This window comes from Malaclemys terrapin, chromosome 10, assembly GCF_027887155.1.
Source record: "Malaclemys terrapin pileata isolate rMalTer1 chromosome 10, rMalTer1.hap1, whole genome shotgun sequence".
NCBI lineage: Eukaryota > Metazoa > Chordata > Testudines > Emydidae > Malaclemys > Malaclemys terrapin.
The window spans coordinates 75,626,111-75,648,130 of record NC_071514.1 but is presented as its reverse complement, the minus strand read 5'-3'; the positions used below and the strand labels follow the sequence as shown (position 1 = coordinate 75,648,130).

Sequence of the window (22,020 nt, the reverse complement as noted above, 5' to 3'; positions counted from 1 at the left end):
TGCTCTCCCTTCTATTCTATGTGGCTTACCTGCTCTCTTTTCTTGCTTATTTCCTCCATGACATTGCTCAGGGGGACATGCTTCATCCCCTTTCCTCCTTGTCTGTATGGCTTGGCTATTGCTCCTTGCAGTTTAGTGGCCATGTTCCAGTCCCTCTTCCCTGTCCACACTGTTTGGACTTATGAGCCCTCCTGCCTGTCTCCTGTCCTAATACCCCCACATTGGCACCCTTGGCGTTACCTCTGCACCCTGCATGATTTTACAGGCATCTCTGGCAGCGGGTGCACCTTTGGATGATGGGCACTCCTCCTCCAGATGCAGTTGGGATATCAACTGTCGTGATCTTTTTTTAGGAGCGGTTTGTCATGCACATAACTGACCTGCTGGCTGTCTCCATGATGCTCGGCATCACGGCTCAGGTGAAGGAGGCTGGGATTGCGTGGGACAAAGGAGAGAAAAAGAGTAAGCCTCCTAACCTGGATTCCTTTGAACATCGGACATGTGGGGTAGAGAACATCGGGGGAACATTGCAGCTGGGAGTAGTGAGGCTGAGTCTCGGAGAGGATCCCTAGAATCCTGTCTGGTGGTGTTGGGGTGTGATGGGCCACATCTTAATAAATCTACCAGCATCTCAGGATGCACAGTCAACACTGAGAATCACTCAGAGCAGAGGTGCTTGTAATAGCCATAGAAAACAGTGGCTGGGAGACCTGTACTAGCAGGGGGAAAGAGGGACTGAGTTGGGATGTGGGGGACAGTTCAGAAACCTGGCTTTTGTATGATGGAGCAGCTGTGAGAATTGTAAAACACCTGAGAGCCAACTATTTGGACTAACAGGAAAGCTGCTGCCTGTGTGTGTCCTTGTCTCAGCCTTGCCTTTCCGCTAAAATGTCCCAGGGTTTATTCTAGTTCCCAAGGGTGGTGCCAGAAAGCCCCCTCTGCTACCAAATGTGTGTGCTGTTCGGAGTGGTGGGTGCGGATGGTTAGCTGGTCTAGTGTGCTGGGCCTCTCTCCAGGTTAGTCACTGCTGACTCCCTGGAGTCATCTGCTTGTGAGATGGCTGTTCATATCAGCCACCCCCCAGCTTCCCAGGGGGCTGTGAAATACGTGCAGAGTTCCTGACCTGAGTGTATGTCTGTTTCAGACTTGGAGGTGCTGCGTTCCTTCCAGAACCAGATTGCCGCCATCCAGCGCGATGCTGTCTGGTGGCTCCACACGGTGGTTCCATCTATCAGCAAACTGGCTCCGAAGGACTACGTGCACTGGTATGAGGTTCGGTTGAATGGAGTGGTTCCTAGCAAACCTGCGCTGGAAATCCCCCCCCATACTCCCAGTCACATCACTGACTCTACTAAACATGCTATGTAGAGACAGTGAGTGTGCTCCTGAGAGCAACTGGAGTGTCTCCCCTCCTAACAGCCAAGCAGCAGGAACGCTCTGCCCTAGCGGTAGGGAGATGGATTTGCTTTCCCTTCGGGATTTCACAGGCACTTCTGTACAAACTTTAATGCCAAAGGCTTTAGATAGTATTTCCACAGTATTCACATCCCAATTATGCTGTCAAGGAAACAGCCCCTTTGGACCTGTGTTTTGATCTGATCTGATAATGGAGGGAAAGGTCCCTAGATAGGGATGTTCTTGTAGAGTGGAGACCAGATAGAGCTCTGTCTCCGAGACTTTCTGCCCTTGCAGGCAAGAGTATACTACAGGGGATTAGATGGTTTGAGGCATTGGTAATGGGACCAAAAGATCAGTCAGGTCAGCCGAGGTCAGTAATAACTGAAATCTGTTCCCACCTGATGGCTATTGGGGTCTCCTTGGAAGTACTGAAGATGGCGGGCATATCGCACCACCCATCACCATTGCAATTGGTACTAGCTGTTCCCCTGGTTAGTCTTGGCAGAACTTTCCTCTTGCCTGAGGAGGGAGTCCTTCCGAGTCAGGGTTGGGGCATGTTAGCAGTGTGGGGAGGCTCACCTGGCTGCTGCCTGTATCGTATATTCTTCTGTGGATTGTATTGCGCTCCGGTCTCCAGGGCTCTCAGTTCACACACCGGGGAAAGATGCACTGGGTTTCAATGAGAGTTAAGAGTTTAGTATTGTTTCTCTCTGCAGTCTCCACAAGGTGCTGTTCACAGAGCAGCCAGAGACCTACTACAAATGGGACAACTGGCCCCCTGAGAGCGACCGCAAGTAAGTGCATGCACCTCGCCTGCAATTGGGTTTCCATGGGCAGAGCTGTGGCAGCAAGGAGAGGAGAAATCAGACATTTCTGGTGCTTAACTAAGCTCCCCATAAGGATGTTTTATACCTCTGTGTTGGAGACATCTGCTCTGCTGAGGTTTTCATTGTCCCTGTCGGTTCTCACAGAAGATTGGGTTTCTCCAGTCTTCCCCTGCCCCTCTTCCTCCTCCCCCCATTCCCACACTGGTTGGTGCTGTGGCTGCAGGGAGAATGGGCCTGCATTGTGTGTGGTGCTGGGGAGCTGAAGCCTGCCTGTCTGAGTCTGTAAAATTCAATTGCAGGGGTCAAACTAAACCATGTTCTGGAAGGGGGCTTGTTCTTGTATGTGACTAAGCTGGGGGATGCAAGCATTTTCCGTGGCTTTAACGTGGGCTGTCGTGGCTCTCCTCTGCTCTCACTGGTTCCGTGTCCAAGCAATACGAGCTCAGCCCCAGGCTGTCATCCGGAAAGGTTCCCCTTTCTTTGGGCACTGGGTCACGGACTTCTCTCTATTTCTCATTCCCAGCTTCTTCCTGCGCCTCTGCTCGGAGGTGCCTATCCTTGAAGACACGCTCATGCGGATCCTTGTCATTGGTTTGTCACGGTCACCCCTCGGCCCTGCCGACGCCATGGAGCTTGCTGACCACTTGGTGAAGCGGGCGGCGGCTGTGCAAGCAGACGGTAGGAATGCTGCGCAGGGCTGCGTGAAAATGATCTGGTGACGTAGCAATTCCTGCCCTGTTGAGAGCGGGTAGCCTGTTGCACTCCTGTCTCTCCTCCACGTGGCTCCGAGAGAGTCTCCAGTGCATGTGTACCACTGCTCCCCCGATACACCTCAGAATGGTTGGAGCAGTTAGTAAGTCCATCTGCATTAGACTGGGGAAGAGCGTTTTGATCTAGTTGTTGAAGCACACGACTAGGAGCCAGGAACTTTCTGCCACTGGCTCTCTCTCTGTCTTTGGGCAAGTCACTCATCTCCCTGCCACCGCGAAATTGAGCTAAATACACCTGCACAGTGGGTTATTATTTGCTAATTACTGGCTGTATAAGGGCTAAGTAATGCGATCGTTATTACCCAGAGAAAACGAACGTTTTTACAGTCAGTAATTTAACACTTACGTAGAGCATAAAAGTCAATTAAAAATATTCTAAACCCTAAAAAAAATGAGTTAAGGTGATTGACTAAAGTATTCTTTTGGCCTTACAACTTATATTCAATATTGACTTGTGACAGATCTCCTTCACAAATCACCTGGCCAACCAGGTGTAGTTATGAACTCTGTCAGTGTGGCTGTCACTCAGACGAATATAACCATGTGATTTGAGCTGTATGTGTTGATTGTTTATAAGTGTGTCTGGGGCAGAGTTCAGGGTGGTGTTAAAGCATGTCTCTAAAGCACATAGCATACTCTGGGCATTGAGCAGTAAACACACAAGTCTAAAAAGTGAAAAAACTAGACTCTGTTGTTAGATACACCAGTGAAAATGTGGTATTAATGCTCTAACTGCTGCATTGTTTCAAGTGTTGAAATAGTTGTTTGTAAGTTAGAGGGGCCCAGAAGGGTTAGACAGCAGACCTGGACTGAAAAAGGGCATTTTTCATGTCTCTGAACTCCTAAACTACTGAATGGATTTACTGCTAATTTTCTTCTAAACCTGTTCCCTAGAAGTAAATAGTGTAGTGCTTGTTAGGTTTGAAAAATGTTCTCCCTAATCAAAGAACTTAAAACTCATCTTTAGCTGAAAAACTCAATATATATTTAATTATAGAGCTGATCCTAATTTCTCCATAATCATTATGATTGTTCCCAAAGCCTGTGATAGTAGAATCATTTGAGGTTAGCCTTTCAGTACAGCTTATTAGCATGTTTCCTTAACTATCAGCTAAGTACCCATGTCTATAACCTGTTTGTTCTCTTCCCACTGTAGATGTAGAGGTCCTGAGGGTGGAGAGAATCCAACTGATTGATGCAGTCCTAAATCTGTGTACTTATCATCATCCGGAGAACATCCAGCTTCCCCCAGGGTAAGGCTTGTAGATGCAAAACTCTTAGTTGCAAAGTTCTAGCCCCTGCTCACCTTGTTTCCGAGAGTACTGGAACCCTTCCCTAGAGTAAGCTTGTAATAATGTCTTGATTTGGTGGGAATTTATGGGGAGCAGAGGGTGGGATCTGTACCCTGGAGCTGATTCCCAGTGACTGGGCTTGATAGGGACTTTCCTCTGGTCTGTGTGGGTATTTGCAGATGATCCTTCCAGGTCTCTGTGCACACTCACTTGAGAAGGGTATTCACCTGATATATCTGCAGGACTCTGACAATGCTGAATGCAAACAACGAAAAACTAAGCAGAGAAGCAATGTGTCCAGTGCAGCGGTTCTCAACCCGCGGGCCTCATGCGGCCCAGTTAGCACATAACTGTGGCCCGGCTCAGCTGTGTGATAAAGGCCCACCAGGGATCCGCCAGGTTCCTGGTTGCCCCGCCTCCTGGCAGGGTCAGTGTCAGGACAGCCGACCCACCACACCGGTTCTGGGGTCAGGGCTGCTGGCTGGCCAGCCCCACGGGGTCCAGGGTCGGGGTCCGGGCTCCCGCTTCCCTGCCACCTGGCCCCTGCAGCCCAGGTAACACATTGTGAGCCACATATGCGGCCCACAATGTGTAATAAGTTGAGAACCACTGGTCTAGTGGTTAGAACAGGCAACTCTGAATACAAATAACTTGGTTCTGCCAATGGCTTTTTCAGGTATCAGCCTCCAAATCTAGCCATCTCTACCCTCTACTGGAAGGCTTGGCCTCTCCTCCTGGTAGTGGCCGCATTCAACCCTGAAAACATTGGTGAGTTATGAGCACTTCTCAGAGCACCAGCGCAGCTGAAGTGTGTCACAAGAGGGGGCTCTGCTGTCTCAGCTGAAGATGCACATGAGGATGGCTAGATGTTGTTGTTGCATGACTCCACGCTGACGCATATGCGCTGCGTAAGCAGAGCTCTGCAGGTTGGGGGCGTGTCTAGAAGGAATTTGGATCAGGTGGAGCATAGTGTGAGCAGTGGGACTAGTTGTGAGTGCCCCTGTTCTGTTTGTGTGAGGGAACGAGTCTGAGGGGGATGGGGAGGGAGTGTGGTATGCTCCGTGCACACACATCTAGGCAAATATCCTGACTGGGTGTCTAATCCTCTGACTGCCCTTTTCTCCTGGGTTGCAGGGTTGGCTGCCTGGGAGGAGTATCCCACGCTAAAGATGCTCATGGAAATGGTCATGACTAAGTGAGTGTTGTTCAGCTCTTTCCATTTCATCCCACTCCTGAAGAGAGCGGATTTCTGAACCAAGTTTGCACCTGATGGCTTCTTCCTTTCTCTGTCTGAGGGGTAGGGGGAGAGAAGGTTTGGCACAAAGCTTACGGAAGTGAAACTAGCTGGGCAGTAGCTGTGGCGGAGTCTAGAAAGAGCGAGGGCACCTCCCTCAGCTGTCCCTGATGGGCAGTGAAGCCAGGCTCTGTAAGAGCAAGGGATGCATGGACATGTTTTGTTGGAAAGGGCTTGGCTTTTCATCCACATTCAGAAGGTCCATTAGTATTTTCATGCTGTCTGGTTGAACCAAGAAATGCCGTCTGGCATTTGGACTCTTTGGTCAGTGCAGAATTTATAGCACCAAAGGTCAAATAATTGTTGTGCCTCTTCTTCGCAGTAATTACTCCTATCCCCCCTGCACTCTGACGGATGAGGAGACCCGCACAGAGATGATTAATCGTGAGCTCCAAATATCCCAGCGGGAAAAGCAGGAGATTCTTGCATTTGAGGGTCATCTGGCTGCTGCATCTACAAAGCAGACTATTACAGAGAGCAGCAGCCTCTTGCTGTCCCAGCTCACCAGTCTGGACCCCCAGTGAGTCGTCTTCTCCATTCTGGTACAATCAGGGAGTTCCCACCCTTGTAGTGGCATCCTCAGACAGGAAGAAACAAGGCTGAAGATCTCACTTGGCGGAAGAGAGCCCCAAGCAGAGGCCTTCAGGTGGGCGAAGGTAGGGTAGAGGTGACTGGCCGAGGTGAGAGAGGATTCGGTGGCCGTGTAACGCAAATGAGATGTGCCCTCTCCATTTGGACCACTTCCTACCCCTTCTGTCACATGTGTGGGTTTTATGCATTGTTGAGTCAGTGCATGTCTGTATCTCTGTGAGGGTGGGATTAGCTGTGTGTAAAGCCTCCTTGTTTCTCTGGCAGGGGCCCCCCACGCAGACCTCCGCCACATGTCCTGGAGCAGGTGAAAAGCCTAAATCAGTCCCTCCGCTTAGGACACCTCCTTTGCCGCAGCCGCCACCCAGACTTTCTACTCAACATCATTCAGAGGCAGGTGGGTTTCCTGAGGATGTGGGAGACTGGAATTGGCCTCTCTGTAGCTTGGAGGGAGCATGGGAGCTTCTGCAGGGAGGTATCCCAGTAATGCAGGGGCCTGAAGCCTGGGTTTATGGGACCTGTGGGGGCAGAAAGCAGGAGATGAATCAGATGCAAGGAAAAGTGGCTTATTTCTCTTCCCCCGGAGGGGCAGGGGGGATTTCTTTCTGCTGCTTGAGAACTAATGGGAGACCCTCACCAGTCAGTGCAATGGTAAACGTGCAGGAGATCCTGGATTTTCCAGCCCTTCATTGTATCTGTCCTGTTCCCTAGGCCTCGTCCCAATCAATGCCATGGCTAGCAGACCTGGTTCAGTCCAGTGAGGGCTCCTTGGATGTTCTTCCGGTGCAATGTCTTTGTGAGTTCCTACTGCATGATGCTGCTGATGAATCTGCCTCAGGCGAGGAAGAGGAGGAGGGAGAAAGTAAAGAGCAGCGTGCCAAGAAACGCCAGGTAAGTGGCCTCCTGGGTTGGTTGCTTCAGGTATTTGAGTGGCCTGGTTCTGATATGATCTCATTGGACGGATACCTTCTCTTTCCAGAGACAGCAGAAGCAGAGGCAGCTGCTTGGGCGCCTACAGGACTTGCTCTTGGGCCCCAGAGCTGATGAGCAGACCACATGTGAGGTGCTGGACTACTTCCTGCGGCGCCTCAGTTCCTCTCAGGTGGCCTCCCGAGTGCTGGCCATGAAGGTAAGAAGAACAGACAGTAACTGGTTTGGGTTTTCCAGGAATGATGGGCAGAGTCTCTCACTTACATGGCTTCAGACAGCACTTGGACATGGAGGGGCTTTTGAATGTGGCTGTTGTTCCTCATTTTCTGCTTTAGCTAAAGGCAAGAACCTTGCTCCATCCTCGTTTGTCCATTTGAACTCTTCCCTCCTGTTTCCTGGACCTCACAAATGACACTGGCGCTTTGCTATCACCTTTGCTCAGGCAGGGCTGCAGAGTCCTGTCCTTCCAAGTGAGCAGATTGTCCAGGTGCAATACAGTAAAATGTGTATTGGAGGCCACCCTTGCTGGGTGGCCTACCTCAAGGTCTCCCTAAATGTACCAACTTGATCGTTGCTCTTTGCTGTTAAAACACCACCTCTGTTCGGAAGCTGGTTTTTCTTTTTATGTCCTTTTGAGTATATTCACTTAAGCTGGGATTAAGGTGCAGATCCTATGCGTGCAGAATCCGGACTGCAGATCCTGGGGCTCTTGGGGAAATCATCAGTTGTTGTCCTTGGGGTACTCCCAATAGAATGTAAATGGGGAAACTGCTATTGACTGCAGACTTCTCTGAACATACATGGTACCACGAGGACACTAGAGAGGTACTCTCCTCGCCTGTGTTCCATGTTGATTGTTATGACGCTGTACAGTAGTCTGAAACCTCTCCCGGAGTAACTGTTAAGTAGAGAGTTCTTTTGGTTGCTGCTAAAACACAAATGGCCGGTCCCAGTGACCCGGAGTCCATGTTTTTTTCTGTGATGCATACACATCACCTTCAGGTTGTTAGTGGATGGAATTTGAAGCTCTGTTTCCACTTTGGGATTCTTGGTTTATGGTTCAGTATGAAAATGCTAACCCAGCTGTTGCTTTATATACATGGGCTTTGTCCATTGTACATCTCCCTGCAGGGTCTGTCCTTGGTGCTGTCGGAAGGGGGATTGCGTGATAGAGAGGAAAAAGAGCACCCTATGGAGGAAGATTCTGGTGACTCTGAACTCCTGCAGGGATACCAGTGGCTGCTAAGAGACCTGCCGAGGCTGCCGTTGTTTGACAGTGTTAGGGCAACTACATCTGTTGCCTTGCAACAGGTAAAGTTGACTAGGAGCAACTGGAGGTACTGGGGAGATGGGGCAGGGATAGGAATGGCCTGCTTTGAAGGCAGAGTGTTCTCTGCCCTATTGATGCTAAACTGAACCAAATGGATGTGTGTATATATTGGGATAAGGGATGTTCCCTAACGTGTTACTGCTTGTTGCTATCGTCTAATGATCACTAACCGGAAAACCTCTCGTTCCAGGCCATCCACATGGAGACCGATCCTCAGACCATCAGTGCTTATTTGGTGTACCTATCCCAGCACGCCCCCATAGAGGATCAGGGGCAGCACAATGACCTCTCTCTGGTAAGAGAAGGGATTGAGGGATCACAGGGAAACACTGTAGCTCACATCTCCCTGCACTGTAACGACCACAGGCTCATAACTTAGAGATCTGTTATAACTGAGCCAGAGCCTTCCTGTACAAACTGTTAATGAGTTTACAAGCCACACGTGGGGGTGTCTTGTTTCTTTCATGTGTCTCGCATTGGAAGTCAGACTGCACATGACTTTCGGAGGTGGGTAGCCATCCGCAATAGGATGGTGAATTTGAGACTATAGATTGGTTTTAAAAAAATATATATAATCCCCACTCTGATAGAGTGCGCAGTCTCTGGACCCAGCTGGAGAGTGTTTGCCATTAATACCTAGGTATATGATAAATGTTGGGAAACTGGGAGTGAGGCATTAACAACATGACAAGTCGGGTACATTTTGTAGTAATCAAAGAGGAGTTCTGAATTTTTTAAAATATCCTTTGGGCCATCTTGGGTACTTGGCATCTTTCATTGTTCACAGATTTTAAAGGGAGCCTGGCCAGCACTTTCTTGCGTTTCGTCGGGGTTCTGTTCTGCCTTGGTGATTGCTCAGTGATGGGGCGTGGGTCTCATGGAGAATCTATTGAATCGTTCTTTGCCTCCTGGGCTGGTCTCCAGGCTCTGTGCGCGCGCGTCCTCTGGTGTCTTAACTTACGATTGTTGTTAAAATATAACAAACATCATGGGATCGCTGAGTCCTCTAACAACCGTGACAAATCTTCCACCTGACTTAAACCTGGTAACACTTCCTGTGCTATAGGTGTATGGAAATTGGGATATGCCATAGCAGAGGGGGCATTGTCAGTTGTAAGGAAGGAAGATGATTTGTGCTAAACCTGCTCCAGTGTTGCGCACCTATCCAAAGATTGCAGTTCCATCCATAACATCCTCGTGGCCCTTATGTGGCAAGATGGACAGTGGACTGATCCAGGGTAGGGCCCGGTGGGCAAATAGCTTTTCCAGCAATCAAAGTGGAGGGGGCTAGGGAGTGAAGCAGGAGTGCCAGTGTGAGCCCGTGTGAAGATTTTCACAGGTCTCTTCTCCCTGCAGGACGTGGCCAGGCTCATAGTGGAACGCTCCACCATCATGTCTCATCTCTTCTCGAAACTCTCGTACTCTGCTGAGTCAGAGGCAGTGCTGGTTGCTCTGCTCTCCATCTTCTCTTGCTACGTTAAGCGCATGCGCCAGAGCAAGGAAGGGGAGGAGGTGTACAGCTGGGTAAGCATCTCCCGCTATCTTCTTTGGGTCCTTCTCTTCCCTCCGGCTGTCTGCGTCTCTCTAGCTCTCCTAGCATTCATATTTCTGTGCTTTCTTTCATGGTTACTTATTTTGCTTTCCCCTCCTGTAGTCTGAGTCCCAGGATCAGGTGTTCCTTCGCTGGACTAGTGGGGAAACAGCCACCATGCACATTCTTGTGGTCCATGCGATGGTCATTCTGCTGACGCTGGGACCACCTCAAGGTTAGTAATGTGCATTGAAACCGATTCACATGAATCGCTGCTCTGAGTCATGGATGTAACTTCCTCCAGCGTCTACCATCCTGGAGAAGGAGGCAGTTGGGTCCTCACCCTGCACTGCTCAGGAAGCCAGGACACTTAGACTCGTAGACTTTAAAGTCAGAACCATTGTGATCATCTAGTGTGACTTCCCGCACTTTGCAGGCCACAGAACCTTACTCACTCCTGAAATAGACCCCTCGCCTCTGGCTGAGTTACTGAACTCCTCAAATCATGGTTTAAAGTCTTCAAGTTACAGAGAATCCACCATTTACACTAGTTTAAACCTGCAAGTGACCTGTGCCCTATGCTTGAGGAATTGCCTTCTTGTGAGGCATCTCTGATATTGATTGGTGCCCCCTGCAGAGTCCTCAGCTGTCTGTATCAAAGCCGATAACAAAACCCACCTCTCTTCAAAATTCTGCATACTGCTTTTACATCTTTACTAGACGCTCCAAATACCTGGCTATGTGGCATATGTGTGGAAGTAACTTGCATCCAACCCTGGTTCGTTGCCTCTCCGTCATGTCTAGCTCACTGCTTGCTGTGAAACCAAGGAGCATGGACTAAAAAGTGTGACGTAGAGTTTAACATAAGAATATAAGAACAGCCATACTGGCTCAGACCAAAGGTCCATCAAGCCGAGTATCCTGTCTCTGACAGTGGCCAATGCCAGGTGCCCCAAAGGGAATGAACAGACAGGTTATCATCAAGTGTTCCATGCCCTGTCACCCAATCCCAGCTTCTGGCAAACAGAGGCTAGGGACACCATTCCTGCCCATCCTGGCTAATAGCCATTGATGGACCTGTCTTCCATGAATCTATCTAGCTCCCTTTTGAACCCTGTTATAGTATTGGCCTTCACAACAACCTCTGGCAAGGAGTTCCAGAGGTTGACAGTGCATTGCGTGCAAAAATACTTCCTTGTGTTTGTTTTAAACCTGCTACCTATTAATTTCACTTGGTGGCCCCTTGTTCTTGTATTATGAGAAGGAGTAAATAACACTTCCTTGTTTACTTTCTCTATACCACTCATGATTTTATAGTTTGCCTGTCTTCTTGTTTTTTTTCCACTTCCCCTCCACTCTGCCAGCCATGATCATCTATTTGTTGTCCTCTCTTCCTCCCATCTGGGTTCTTTTAGCCACTCCAAATGCTGTGGGAAGTTTCAAAGAGGGAGGGAGGTGCCCATTGACTAGCTCTCCCTTTGGGCCTTTGAAAGTTATCTGGGCTCAAATCCCAGTGTGTCCCACCTTTCTCCATTCCTGTCTCTTTGCCTGTAAGCCCTTTTGGGGCCAGGAATGTCTGTATTCTTCTCTGTTGCTGTTTGTTATAACTGGAGTGCCCAGCAGTGTACAAGATACATGCCTTGTTTGCGAGGGATCTCCCCCAAAGAGCTTGCATTCTAAATACTAGACTAGACAACAGTTCAGTGCAGCAACCAGAGATTTACGGGGCAGAGAGAGCAGGGCTTACAAATACATGTTTTTCTGGACATGTTGCGAGCCTGTTAAGATTACAAAGAAATGTATGTTACTTTTTTCTCTATTTGATTTAAGCACCTTGTCTCTGCTCAGCAAGTAACACAAAATATCCTAGGAGCTGTCGGGCACATTTCAGATCCATTGTTCAGTTCAGCGGGTTATGTTTGAACATTGTTTTTATTGGCAGCAGCCAATTTTAAAGATACTGATGGGAACTCTCTTCCCCAGTGTAGCGTGAGAGCCAGGCCATTTGGCATACGACTCACATTCCTCTTACCAAATTTAAGCTTGTCTTTTGTTGCTGAAACAGAATGGTTGTTTGTGGGCTCTCAGCAAGGAAGTGACCTGGTTTACGCTGAGAAGGGTGGGGTATATCAGCATGTATAATATGCATGTGGAATAACTTTTGTAACTGTTCTGCTATGCAGGGGAAGGTGACTTTTGCGCCTTGCTGGACATTTGGTTCCCAGAGAAGAAGCCCCTCCCCACTGCCTTTCTTGTTGACACTTCAGAGGAGGCCCTGCTGCTTCCTGACTGGCTGAAGCTGCGCATGATCCGCTCGGAGGTCCCTCGCCTAGTGGATGCAGGTGAGTGGGGCCCAAGGGATACGTGCTGGGGGTGGGGTTGCCAAAGCCAATGAAAGATTTGGAAATGCTGCATTGAAAAATTAGCCCAGCTCCTTTTGAGAGCTCAGCAGTTTTCATCCCATAGGTGCTGTAGATACCTCTGTTGGGGGCCCAAGAGATGAGTGGAGGGATAGAGGGGCGTGTCTGTTGTTAGGAAATTTGAATTTTTCTTTTCAGCAGAGAGGCTCCAAGCACAGGCCTCTTGCCTTTGTTCACTAGGCTGTATGCTAAAGGGCTTCCACTGCCCTCCAACAGAGACTTACGGACTTTGAGCCAGTCCAAGTGGGGACATGTGTGTAGACCAGTGGTTCTCAGGCCGCGGGGGGCCCAATCATCACACAGCTGCGGCCCATGTGATATCCTCAGGGCCATACAGGTAGTGTATATATATATTGTGTGGATGCAGCCCACATAACACAGAGAGAACTGCATATGCGGCCCACAATGGTAAAGAGGTTGAGAACCACTGGTGTAAACTCTTCACTTACCCCTTATATGCTAGTCTGTGTTGTCTACATACAATCTCTTTCTCTTCCGGGGGGAGGGGTGCACTGGTACATGGAAATTAGTATAAAGCATTTAAGGATTGGGGCCAACTAGCGTCAGGCTCCTGCAATTCAATCCAAGTGGAAGGTGAATAAACAGCAGCATTCAATTGAGGGGGGTGAGGGGAGCCTTCTCTAGGCAGCTCTCCGCTCCATCATCAAGGGCCCTGGCACAACGCAGGCTGTTCTATCTGCTTACCTCTGAGCTCTGTCCAGGCCTGTCTTGCACTGACTGTGGTTTTGGCATTTGCACCAGGCCAGGGAACTGTTCGGCCTCTAAAGTCGTCTTAGGATTGTACTGCCAGCTTGACTATTGAGCCCTACCATTTATTTTAAAGGGGGCAAAGGATGTGGAATTAGAGGATCTTCCTTTTACTTAAACCAAATCCATTTCTAGTCCTTTGACTGAATTAAGCTGCTGAAAACATACCTCTGACCACTCGGGCGAGTGCATATCACAGCTTGCATAGCACATGATAACGCTTACAATGTCAGTAGCAGTCCCTGAATAATATAACGGATAGCTGCATCTTTTAGCATCAGGTGGCTCTTCATTGCCGTCTGTGCTTTGCATTCAGAGGTTTTGTCCCTTCCTTACTAATTAAATGACCGCTCTCTCTCACCAGTGATTGAATTATTCAATAATTCCTGCCTGCGGCCATCAACAGAGAGGGTGGCAGTTATTTTTAATACAAATGATTTGGTTCCTGAGGTTTTGATCAAATTAACCCTGGAGTGAATTAACTGGAGAATGCAATAAGAAGGAAAATATGTGCAGAGTCTGTATAGGGCCAAGAGAAACCCATAAGCAGCTGTCAGTGTTGGCTTGAGGTCCTGTGCAGCCCTGTTAGTAAAGGTGTTACTGATGGCATGTCCAAAACCCCATGGACCTGCTAACCAACATGTCGTCCTATATGTGAGTGACTCAGAAACCTGAGGATTCTGATTGGCCATGTGTGTGTTTCAGCATTGCAGGATCTGGAACCGCAGCAACTGCTTCTCTTTGTTCAGTCCTTTGGGATCCCAGTCTCCAGTATGAGTAAACTCCTGCAGTACCTGGATCAGGCAGTGTCCCACGACCCACAGACGCTGGAGCAGAACATCATGGACAAGAGTAAGATCTTAAGATTAGGCTGTCTGGGAATCTGTCTCTTTGTAGACCTGCTGTTTAAAACCTCCTTTGTTAGCTTGAATCATTTTGCAGCTTCCTTGTAGGAGCCAAGATAGCCTGACCTCTGCCAAGGCCACCTTAGCAGCCATTGCTGTCCATGGGGACCTGTCTGAGTAGGCTTGGAATGTGTTTCTCAAGGGTGTAGCATTTTCTAGCTTGGCTCGCGAGAGATTGGGGATTGTTTGGGGGTGATTTCTGGTTGTCTTGGAAACAGGGTTTGTTCTTGCTGGGGTTTCTCTGCTTACTCGGAATGCAGAGGGGTGTGTAAATTCCCTGCAGAATGGGAGCTGTCCACATGGTAGCATCTTGTATCTAGCTTCATATTTTGTTCTTTTTCAGATTACATGGCTCATCTCGTAGAGGTTCAGCATGAGAGAGGAGCTACGGGGGGGCAGACCTTCCACTCCCTGCTCACCACCTCCCTGCCAACACGTCGAGGTATTGCACAACATACACTAATCACTCTCACAACAAAGAACTGACCAGTCCTCCACCTCAGCCTGTGTCAGACCCAGACCCAGTCTGTCTTTCTGAAGTGTGGGTTGCTTTGTTGTCCTTCAGGCTGCTCCCAGGCTGAAAGAGGAGATCAGTCCCCTTCCTACAAACTGCTCCACCAATGGACACCAGCCCCAGCTAGAACTTCCTTATCTCCACTCCTGGGCTAGGAGAGGAATTCTGGTTTCTCTGGAGGATTTTATTACAACAAATTCTACCCTTGGATTTTTCTCCATGTTGTTTAGCTCCTCATGTTTGCTCTAAGGAGAAAAGGCTGCTGTTTACCTTTCTACTGGTTTGGGGTTTGTAAAACTGGGGCAAATCTCTTCATTTGGGCCCCAATTGGTAACTCTTGCCTATAACAGTGTTCCTTTAATCTCCCTGCAGACAGTGCTGACACTCCAAAGCCCAAAACTAGTCCTGAGACCCCACAAGGACAGAGCAGGATCCGGGCCTTGACTCAGATCCGGGTCCTAGGTCCTGAGGATGACCTGGCGGGCATGTTTCTTCAGGTATTGCTACTGCATCTGTCATTTAGAGAATAGGTTTGTCTGCAGCTGCTCCCCTTCTGTATCCCTGGGCCCAACAGCTGCAGTGCCTTTTCCAGACCAACACCTACATTCTAAGCCTGACTCTGACCACTTGCTTTCACAGTGCTTGGGGGGAGGGAGTTATAAGTCTTTGGTGGTGGGGCCCATGCTGTTTTAAAGATAATGGAATTACTGATGGAAAGATCTTCTGGTTAGAGCATGAGGTTGAGACCTAGTTCTTCCACTAGTAGTTTTGTGGGCAAGTCACTTAACTGCTCTGTGCCTCAGTTTCCCTATCTGTGTAGCTCTACAGGCTTAATTTGGTAATATTTTTGAAGTGCTTGTGGATCCTTCGACAATAGTTGCTGTGTAAATGCAGGGTCTTAGTACCAGTAGTCTTATTTGATCTATGTAGACACTGCTTTGCCTGTTCCTCCCTAGGTCCCTAAAATATTTGGAAAGAAGGGACCGTTTGGTTCCCTCTAGTGTACACGGTCAGAGCCAAGTGTGATTTCTCCATTTCAGGGAACAACCCTATGTAACCAGTCCCCTGAGGCAGTGACTGTTGTTGTGCAGATGGTCCTTTTGTTTTTGTTCTCATACAAGCCTGCTGTCTTCCAATATTCTGTCAGCTGTTCCCACTGAACCCGGATCCCCGCTGGCAGAATTCGAACCCGCGCCCGATCTCCCTGGCGTTACAGCAGGCACTGGGTCAGGAATTGGCTCGCATCCGCCAAGGGAACACACAGGTGACAGGGATTTCAGTGCGTCTTCTCCAGGCAGTGGCAGCCTTGATGAACTCTCCACATAGCGGGGCTCTCGTGATGGCCATGCACCGAAACCACTTTATCTCCTGCCCACTGATGCGTCAGCTGTGCCAGTACCAGGTGAGTCACCTTCGTACAAACACTGCCCACCACCAGGACTCCCAGCTGCACCTTCCCTAGCTTTACAGCTGTAATTTTTGGTGTTCTCTCCCCAGCGCTGCGTACCCCAGGACACCGCCTTCTCCTCGCTCTTCTTTAAAGTCCTCATGCAGATGCTGCAGTGGCTGGAGAATCCTGCTGTGGAAGATGGACCTCTGCATGCTCAGCTCAAGTCCTTTGCTGTGCAGTACTCTTCAAGGCATAGGATCAGTGATGGTAAGAGGCATTAAGCAGAGTGTGCATCCCGGAGTGGACAAAGTGGGACAGAGAAGGGTCAAAATCAGAACCTGATCCTGAGTCCATTGTGGCTGTTTTTCCACCCCCTTTCTGAGAATGAAATGGGGTGGACTGTCATTGTTTCAGCATGTGGTGAGCAATATAGAAACTCCTCAGACTGAAAAAGAAAGGGGGAGATTAGGTTGTGCTCGTGTCCACATGTTGTTCGAGCGGCATTAATAGGGACAGGACACAGCCAAAACGATTCATCATTAGGATGATTTGCGATGAAGGCCCATCAGCTGATGGCTTCTTAGAGCATAGGCTGGTGGGATTGGAGGGAATCTCAGGACTGTGGAAATCAGAGTTGCTGATGTGTAAGTAGTTGTCCTTGATTGAACACTGGCAAGAGACTGCAAGGTGACACAGTTCCACCCCATTGTTTGTTTTGCTGTCCATCATCTGGCCAGAGTTCCAAGGCTGGGGGATCCGGAGAGCACAGCCGAAAGTACAAGCTTGAGGTTTGGACTTAGCTGCCTTCGGGTTGACCATAGGGTCTCCTAGACATATATGCTTGTGAAGCAGGCACCAGCACTCTCAGTGCGGGGGGTGGGGGGTTGATGGGCTGAAAGTGCTAGTGTGTGCAGGTTTCAGATGTTAAGCTCTTAGAAAGAGGAGTCATGTGAAGCGTTTGTATGAAAGAAGCCACGGCACGGCTGGCTGACTGATTAAAGGAGGACCCTGGTGTGGCTTAGTGGTACTGATGCTGTGATTCCCTGCAGTTCGAGGTGGGTTCCTGCACCTGGCAGAAGCACTGGCATTCCGTCGTGATCCTGATGTGATCAGCTCCACTGTACGAGCCATCATTGCAACCCTGAAATCTGGAGAGAAGTGTAATGTGGAGCCAGAACTCCTCAGCAAAGGTATGGCTACCCTTCCGCCCTGCCTTCTGGAACTGCGATTGGTATTGAGGACAGAACAGAGATGTGCATGCTTGCTCCACTGCTTGGTGGGAGTGCAGAGCTGGGGAGACTGCCTTTGGTCTCCTGGATCAAGGGTTCTGACCTACTGGAAGGTTGCTCCTGTCTCATTTTACCTCCTTTTGTTGCATTCTGTCATATTGGTTTATAAGCTGCTTGGGACAGGGACAGGAACTGAGGAACACCGCATACTGCTGGGTGCTGCTTCCATAGTGAATAGTAGAGTATCCATAACTACTGTAGAAAGAGGGCAGTTCCAAGACTGCCTTGTCTCCCACTGAGATTCACTCTAAGGGAGTGCAATACTAACTGGCTTCATGAAAGGTACAATCATCTGGCTCACCAACTTCCTGCTGCCTCCCAAAGCCTCTGAGAGAAGTCTCTCTTTCTCCCTCTGTTAGTCCTTCAGGGTCTGATTGAAACACGCTCTCCTTATCTGGAGGAGCTTCTGACTGTCCTCTTCTCGGTTACGATTGAGACCACAGCCAGGTTCCCTGCCATGAGACCAATTGCTGTGGTGAGCTCTCTGCTGCTCCAGGAGAAAGAGGAGACACCTGTGAAGAAGGAGTTGGATAGCAGCAGGTAAGTCTTGGGGTAGTTGGTATTGGTCACTCTGTCTGGTTTTGTGGCACCTTTCCTGATATTTGTACTGTGCTCTTAGTGCTGAAGCTGCTCGTCTAGGGCCCTCCTCAGGCCTTCTCAATGACTGGCTGGAGATGCTGGACCCTGAAGTAATCAGCAGCTGCCCAGACCTCCAGCAAAAGTTGCTGTTCTCCTGGAACAAGGTAAGAATCTCTCAGCCAGGAATTAATCTTAAACAAAAGCCCCTTTCTTGAGTCGCAGCCTTCAAGTCTCTTCCACTGGACTAGCTAGTGGGAGAAATGGTCTGTTCTGCTCCACTGATAAGAGCACTCCGTACAGCAGTGGTCACCCAGTTAATCACGATCGAATGGTCGATCCTAGAGGATCTCCCTAGTGGGAGGGCCCTCGGGGAAGGGGCGGGATAGATCCTGGGTTGCCCTTAAATTCAAAAAGTGATCTTGGGCATAAAAAGGTTGGAGCCCACTGCTATACACAGTGATGCCAGTTCCAGAGCAGGACAGTCTGTCTCTGAGGGCCTGTAGTGAATTCTTCTCTGGGTGGGATTTTGCACTCCATATCACTGCCATCCTGGAATCTTGGCATTTCTGTAGCCCCCTTCTGCCAGGCTCTCTCAGCATTGTACAGATATCAGTTACTTAACTTAGCCACAGGTCTGTTGTGGACTTTCTTGCCATTTTACAGATGGGCAAACCGAGGTTTGGAGAGGATTACTTGCCCAGGAACATGCAGGGCCAGAGTCAAGACTGGAACCCATCAGTCTTGGCTTCTGATCACTTGCTCTAACTGTTAGGCTTCACTGCCTCCCTAGTCCTCATTTTCCATGTTCCATGCACAATCTGTATCCTCTGTTCTAAGTGTATCTGAGCCCTCCTGTGCTACTCCTACCCCCTCTACCTAAGTGTCCTAAAATGGATTCATATTTCCATCTCTCCCTGTTCTCTCCAGACTAAAGGTTATTCTGGGTCTCAGGTGCCCTCTTTTCGCCCATATCTGTTGGCTCTCCTCACTCACCAGTCCAGCTGGACAACACTGCACCAGTGCATCAGGATTCTGCTTTGCAAAAACCGGGAGCAAAGGTGAGTCTTTCAGGTACCAATATTGTATTCTTCCAAAGCACTAGTGATTTGTAGAATCTATCAACTCAGGGCTATGGCGTCTCTAATCTCAAACTTGCTCTTGTACCCATTGACATTTTTCTGTCTTCTGGCAGGTTTGACCCGACTGCATCCTTAGATTTCTTGTGGGCCTGTATTCACATCCCTCGGATCTGGCAGGGAAGGGACCAGAGAACTCCTCAGGTAGTGGTTTAAATCCTGCACAGTCCCTCTCAGGATGGGAGAAGGGAAGGTGCTTTTCATACTGCCTGATTTTCCATGGTGTTTTGGGGGACCCAGGGGTAGAATAGCAGATTTGCTGCCTGCTCCCCAGCACATTTGTAATCTGCTGTGCTACAGTTATATATGGAGATGGTGATTCACAGTTTTGGTTCAGAACTGATGCAAATAAATGTGAATTTGCCCAGAGGTAAAACTTTTACTGCAGCAAAACAAGTGTCTGGTTGTAGCTCTTGCAGAGACTGTTAGGAGTTTAGTGAAAATGTAGCCACATAGCTATACCTTTGCAGAACTAACTGCCCAGCAGGCAAGTACAGATGGAGTGAAAGAATAATTCTCCCTTTGGGTTGGGGAGTGCAAGCCACCCCCAATGGGGAGCTCTTTGTCCCAGTTTGTGTAGTGGATGAATTGTCAGTTCTTTCCTAGCCAGATGCCAAGGGATGGAAATAGATGCATTGTGAAAAATTGGGGTACAGAAGGGAGGTGCAAAGGCCCTCATTTTTGGGGGTGGGTGAGGGATTATATTTTGCCTGGTTTCCCAGCCCTGGGCATGGTGCAATTTTTAAGGTACCAAGGGAGTTTTTGTCATGTAAAAGATTATCTTCCTGTTTGAGAGCATGTGACTAAGGTTATTAGCCAGCCCTTGCCCGGGGACTCACCTTGAGAGTGTCTGTGCTGTGTTACAGAAGCGTCGAGAGGAGTTTGTGCTTCAGTTAAAGGCATCAGAGTTGATCAGTTTGGTTGAGCTGATCTTGGCTGAGGCGGAAACCAGAAGCCAGAATACAGAGGAAGCCTCCTGCACGCTCATCCAATCACGGCTACCCCTGTTGCTCAGCTGTTGTCATGGAGACCTAGAGAGTATTAAAAAAGTAACAGAGTATCTGATGGGCTGTATCCAGCAATGGGGCAGCAGGTGAGGATGCCAAAACGAACGGCAGCTTGGCAGTTATTTAGGTGGCTATTTGGGCAGCCAGGTGACCCAAATGAGACTTGCCGAGGCTGCTTTGCTAGGATTGCTGCATTTCGGATTGCCTCTAGAAACTGCCCGATCTGTTACCTTCGTGTCAGCTTGGAAACATTTTGACTCTGAATGTGACACTATGGGCATCTGTATTTCTCTCTTCTATAATTCAAGATCAGATTGCTCCATTTTACAAATCAAAAATTGTGTTTCTAGCTGCCAGCCCTGCAAGTCGCGTGATGTTCTCTCTACCTGGAACATTGTCACTGGTAATCCGTTCTGCAGCTGGAACCGAGCTGACTGTTTTGATGATTGTGCTGAAGGCAGAATGGAGCCCAGCCCGCTCTCTGTAGCGATATGGCCTCTGCAGTGCTAACAGGAAGAGAGCACATATACGTCAGTAAATCTAGCTGATCTAAACCCTGGACTCCTCTATAGTAGAGCTGGAAAAGACTTTTCTAGGTTATCTGGTCTGTCCCCCTGCTGATGCAGGATGCGACTCAGCCACGTGGAGAGCAGGTGTGCTGAGTCAGAATGGGCCATTTTGTACAATGACTTTTGACTACAATTACTTTTTAAATGAGGGATTCGCTCTTTGATGGTAGGATTTGCATTTTTAACACGGATGTTGTGTGGAAACTCTGCTTTCTGGGATTTTAAGAGGGACTTGATGGTTGCCATATGCCCAGTGGCAGCTTTACAATTGCAGTGCTTTCTGCTAGGGAATCGGAGGCAGTCTCACTGAAAAGCTCCATGGAACTGCTCTGAAAAGCAGGCAGCTCTAAGAAGGCTATTGAAGAGCGCAGTGCTAGTAAGACAGCGGCATGGTGGTGGTTGTCAGTATGTGCAGCTGGGGAGGAGCTGAGTGTGGATATTAAGGCCTCTGATACGCGTCAGGCACTCTCTCCTGGGCCTAGGGATGTAACCGTGTATTGTCATCTCTTTTCTCTTTCAGCTCAGTGGGAAAACGCTGCCAGGACCTTCTCCTGCAGATCTACCTACAGCTGCCAGAGCTCCTTGTGCCCATGCCTGAGACACTGCTGACCAGGGAAGGGGCTGCAGACAGCAGTACCTGCAAAGTAAGGAGTAAAGGGACGTAGAGGCAACAGAGTATGCTTCTCCGTTCTTTAAGTCTATGTGACGAGCATGGGAGCTGAGTTGATAGGCAGGTGGCAAAAAGAACGAACACACTGCCTTGGACTATAGCCGCCTTCACCGTGATCCCATGTGGAGCTCCCACCTTCCGCTTGCCTCAACTCCAGAACACACTGGACTTTTAACATTTTGTCCTTGTCTAAACCCCGGCAATACAAAGACTGCAGGTTTTTTCCTGTGTGTGAAAGGCTTAATTAACACGCCTGCATTCTCCCAGATTATGTTAGGCACCTTGTTATCTGAGAAGGAGAAATGTGCAGCCTTGAGATCCCTTGCTGGTTGGAAGGTTGATGGCTTATCCCAAGTTTTACCTGAGAATCAAATTTAATTTGTTTTAACCCTCTCCCTACTTAAAAGGAGACTTGGAGCCCCACCAATAGGCTGAAGACTTGCTCCTCCACTGAACTTTGTTTTCTTAACTGTGATTCTTTCTAGCTTGATGCCCTGGTTCACAGATTTATCACCCTGCTCGCAGAAGCCAGCGATTCCAAGTCCGCTGAGAGCCGTGTGTGGGATGCCAACATGGCCTGCAGGAAGCTAGCTGTGGCTCACCCCATCCTTCTGCTTAGGTACTGCCCTTCTGGCCCTTCTCTTCTCCAGACCTGTGGCTGGAGCCTTTTCAGCTGGACTCTGTGTCAGTATTAGCACTCGCTCCAGAACGAGAATGACATTCCCACTGCAAACCTGTTTATAGCCCTGGAGCATGATATGGGCAGCAGACCCACTCAAGCTATTTGCTGGCTGTCTCTCCCAATGAGGTGAT

General features: G+C 49.0%; 1 protein-coding gene across 1 annotated transcript in view; it reads left to right on the top strand.

Moving 5' to 3' along the window:
• The window catches only part of INTS1 (integrator complex subunit 1), a 36,754-nt gene that overhangs the window by 9,064 nt on the left and 5,670 nt on the right, over positions 1-22,020 (top strand). The window contains exons 12-40 of the mRNA XM_054042494.1: positions 354-462; positions 1,145-1,265; positions 2,115-2,192; positions 2,749-2,903; positions 4,152-4,248; positions 4,964-5,055; positions 5,422-5,482; positions 5,904-6,101; positions 6,437-6,566; positions 6,881-7,060; positions 7,149-7,298; positions 8,231-8,410; positions 8,620-8,724; positions 9,786-9,953; positions 10,084-10,195; positions 12,144-12,302; positions 13,854-14,000; positions 14,397-14,495; positions 14,940-15,064; positions 15,715-15,969; positions 16,065-16,224; positions 17,007-17,147; positions 17,606-17,786; positions 17,866-17,989; positions 18,753-18,883; positions 19,018-19,105; positions 19,828-20,054; positions 21,058-21,181; positions 21,693-21,826. Of these exons, the coding sequence (XP_053898469.1) occupies positions 354-462; positions 1,145-1,265; positions 2,115-2,192; positions 2,749-2,903; positions 4,152-4,248; positions 4,964-5,055; positions 5,422-5,482; positions 5,904-6,101; positions 6,437-6,566; positions 6,881-7,060; positions 7,149-7,298; positions 8,231-8,410; positions 8,620-8,724; positions 9,786-9,953; positions 10,084-10,195; positions 12,144-12,302; positions 13,854-14,000; positions 14,397-14,495; positions 14,940-15,064; positions 15,715-15,969; positions 16,065-16,224; positions 17,007-17,147; positions 17,606-17,786; positions 17,866-17,989; positions 18,753-18,883; positions 19,018-19,105; positions 19,828-20,054; positions 21,058-21,181; positions 21,693-21,826 (4,031 nt within the window). The remainder of the gene's footprint in view (positions 1-353; positions 463-1,144; positions 1,266-2,114; positions 2,193-2,748; positions 2,904-4,151; positions 4,249-4,963; positions 5,056-5,421; positions 5,483-5,903; positions 6,102-6,436; positions 6,567-6,880; positions 7,061-7,148; positions 7,299-8,230; positions 8,411-8,619; positions 8,725-9,785; positions 9,954-10,083; positions 10,196-12,143; positions 12,303-13,853; positions 14,001-14,396; positions 14,496-14,939; positions 15,065-15,714; positions 15,970-16,064; positions 16,225-17,006; positions 17,148-17,605; positions 17,787-17,865; positions 17,990-18,752; positions 18,884-19,017; positions 19,106-19,827; positions 20,055-21,057; positions 21,182-21,692; positions 21,827-22,020) is intronic.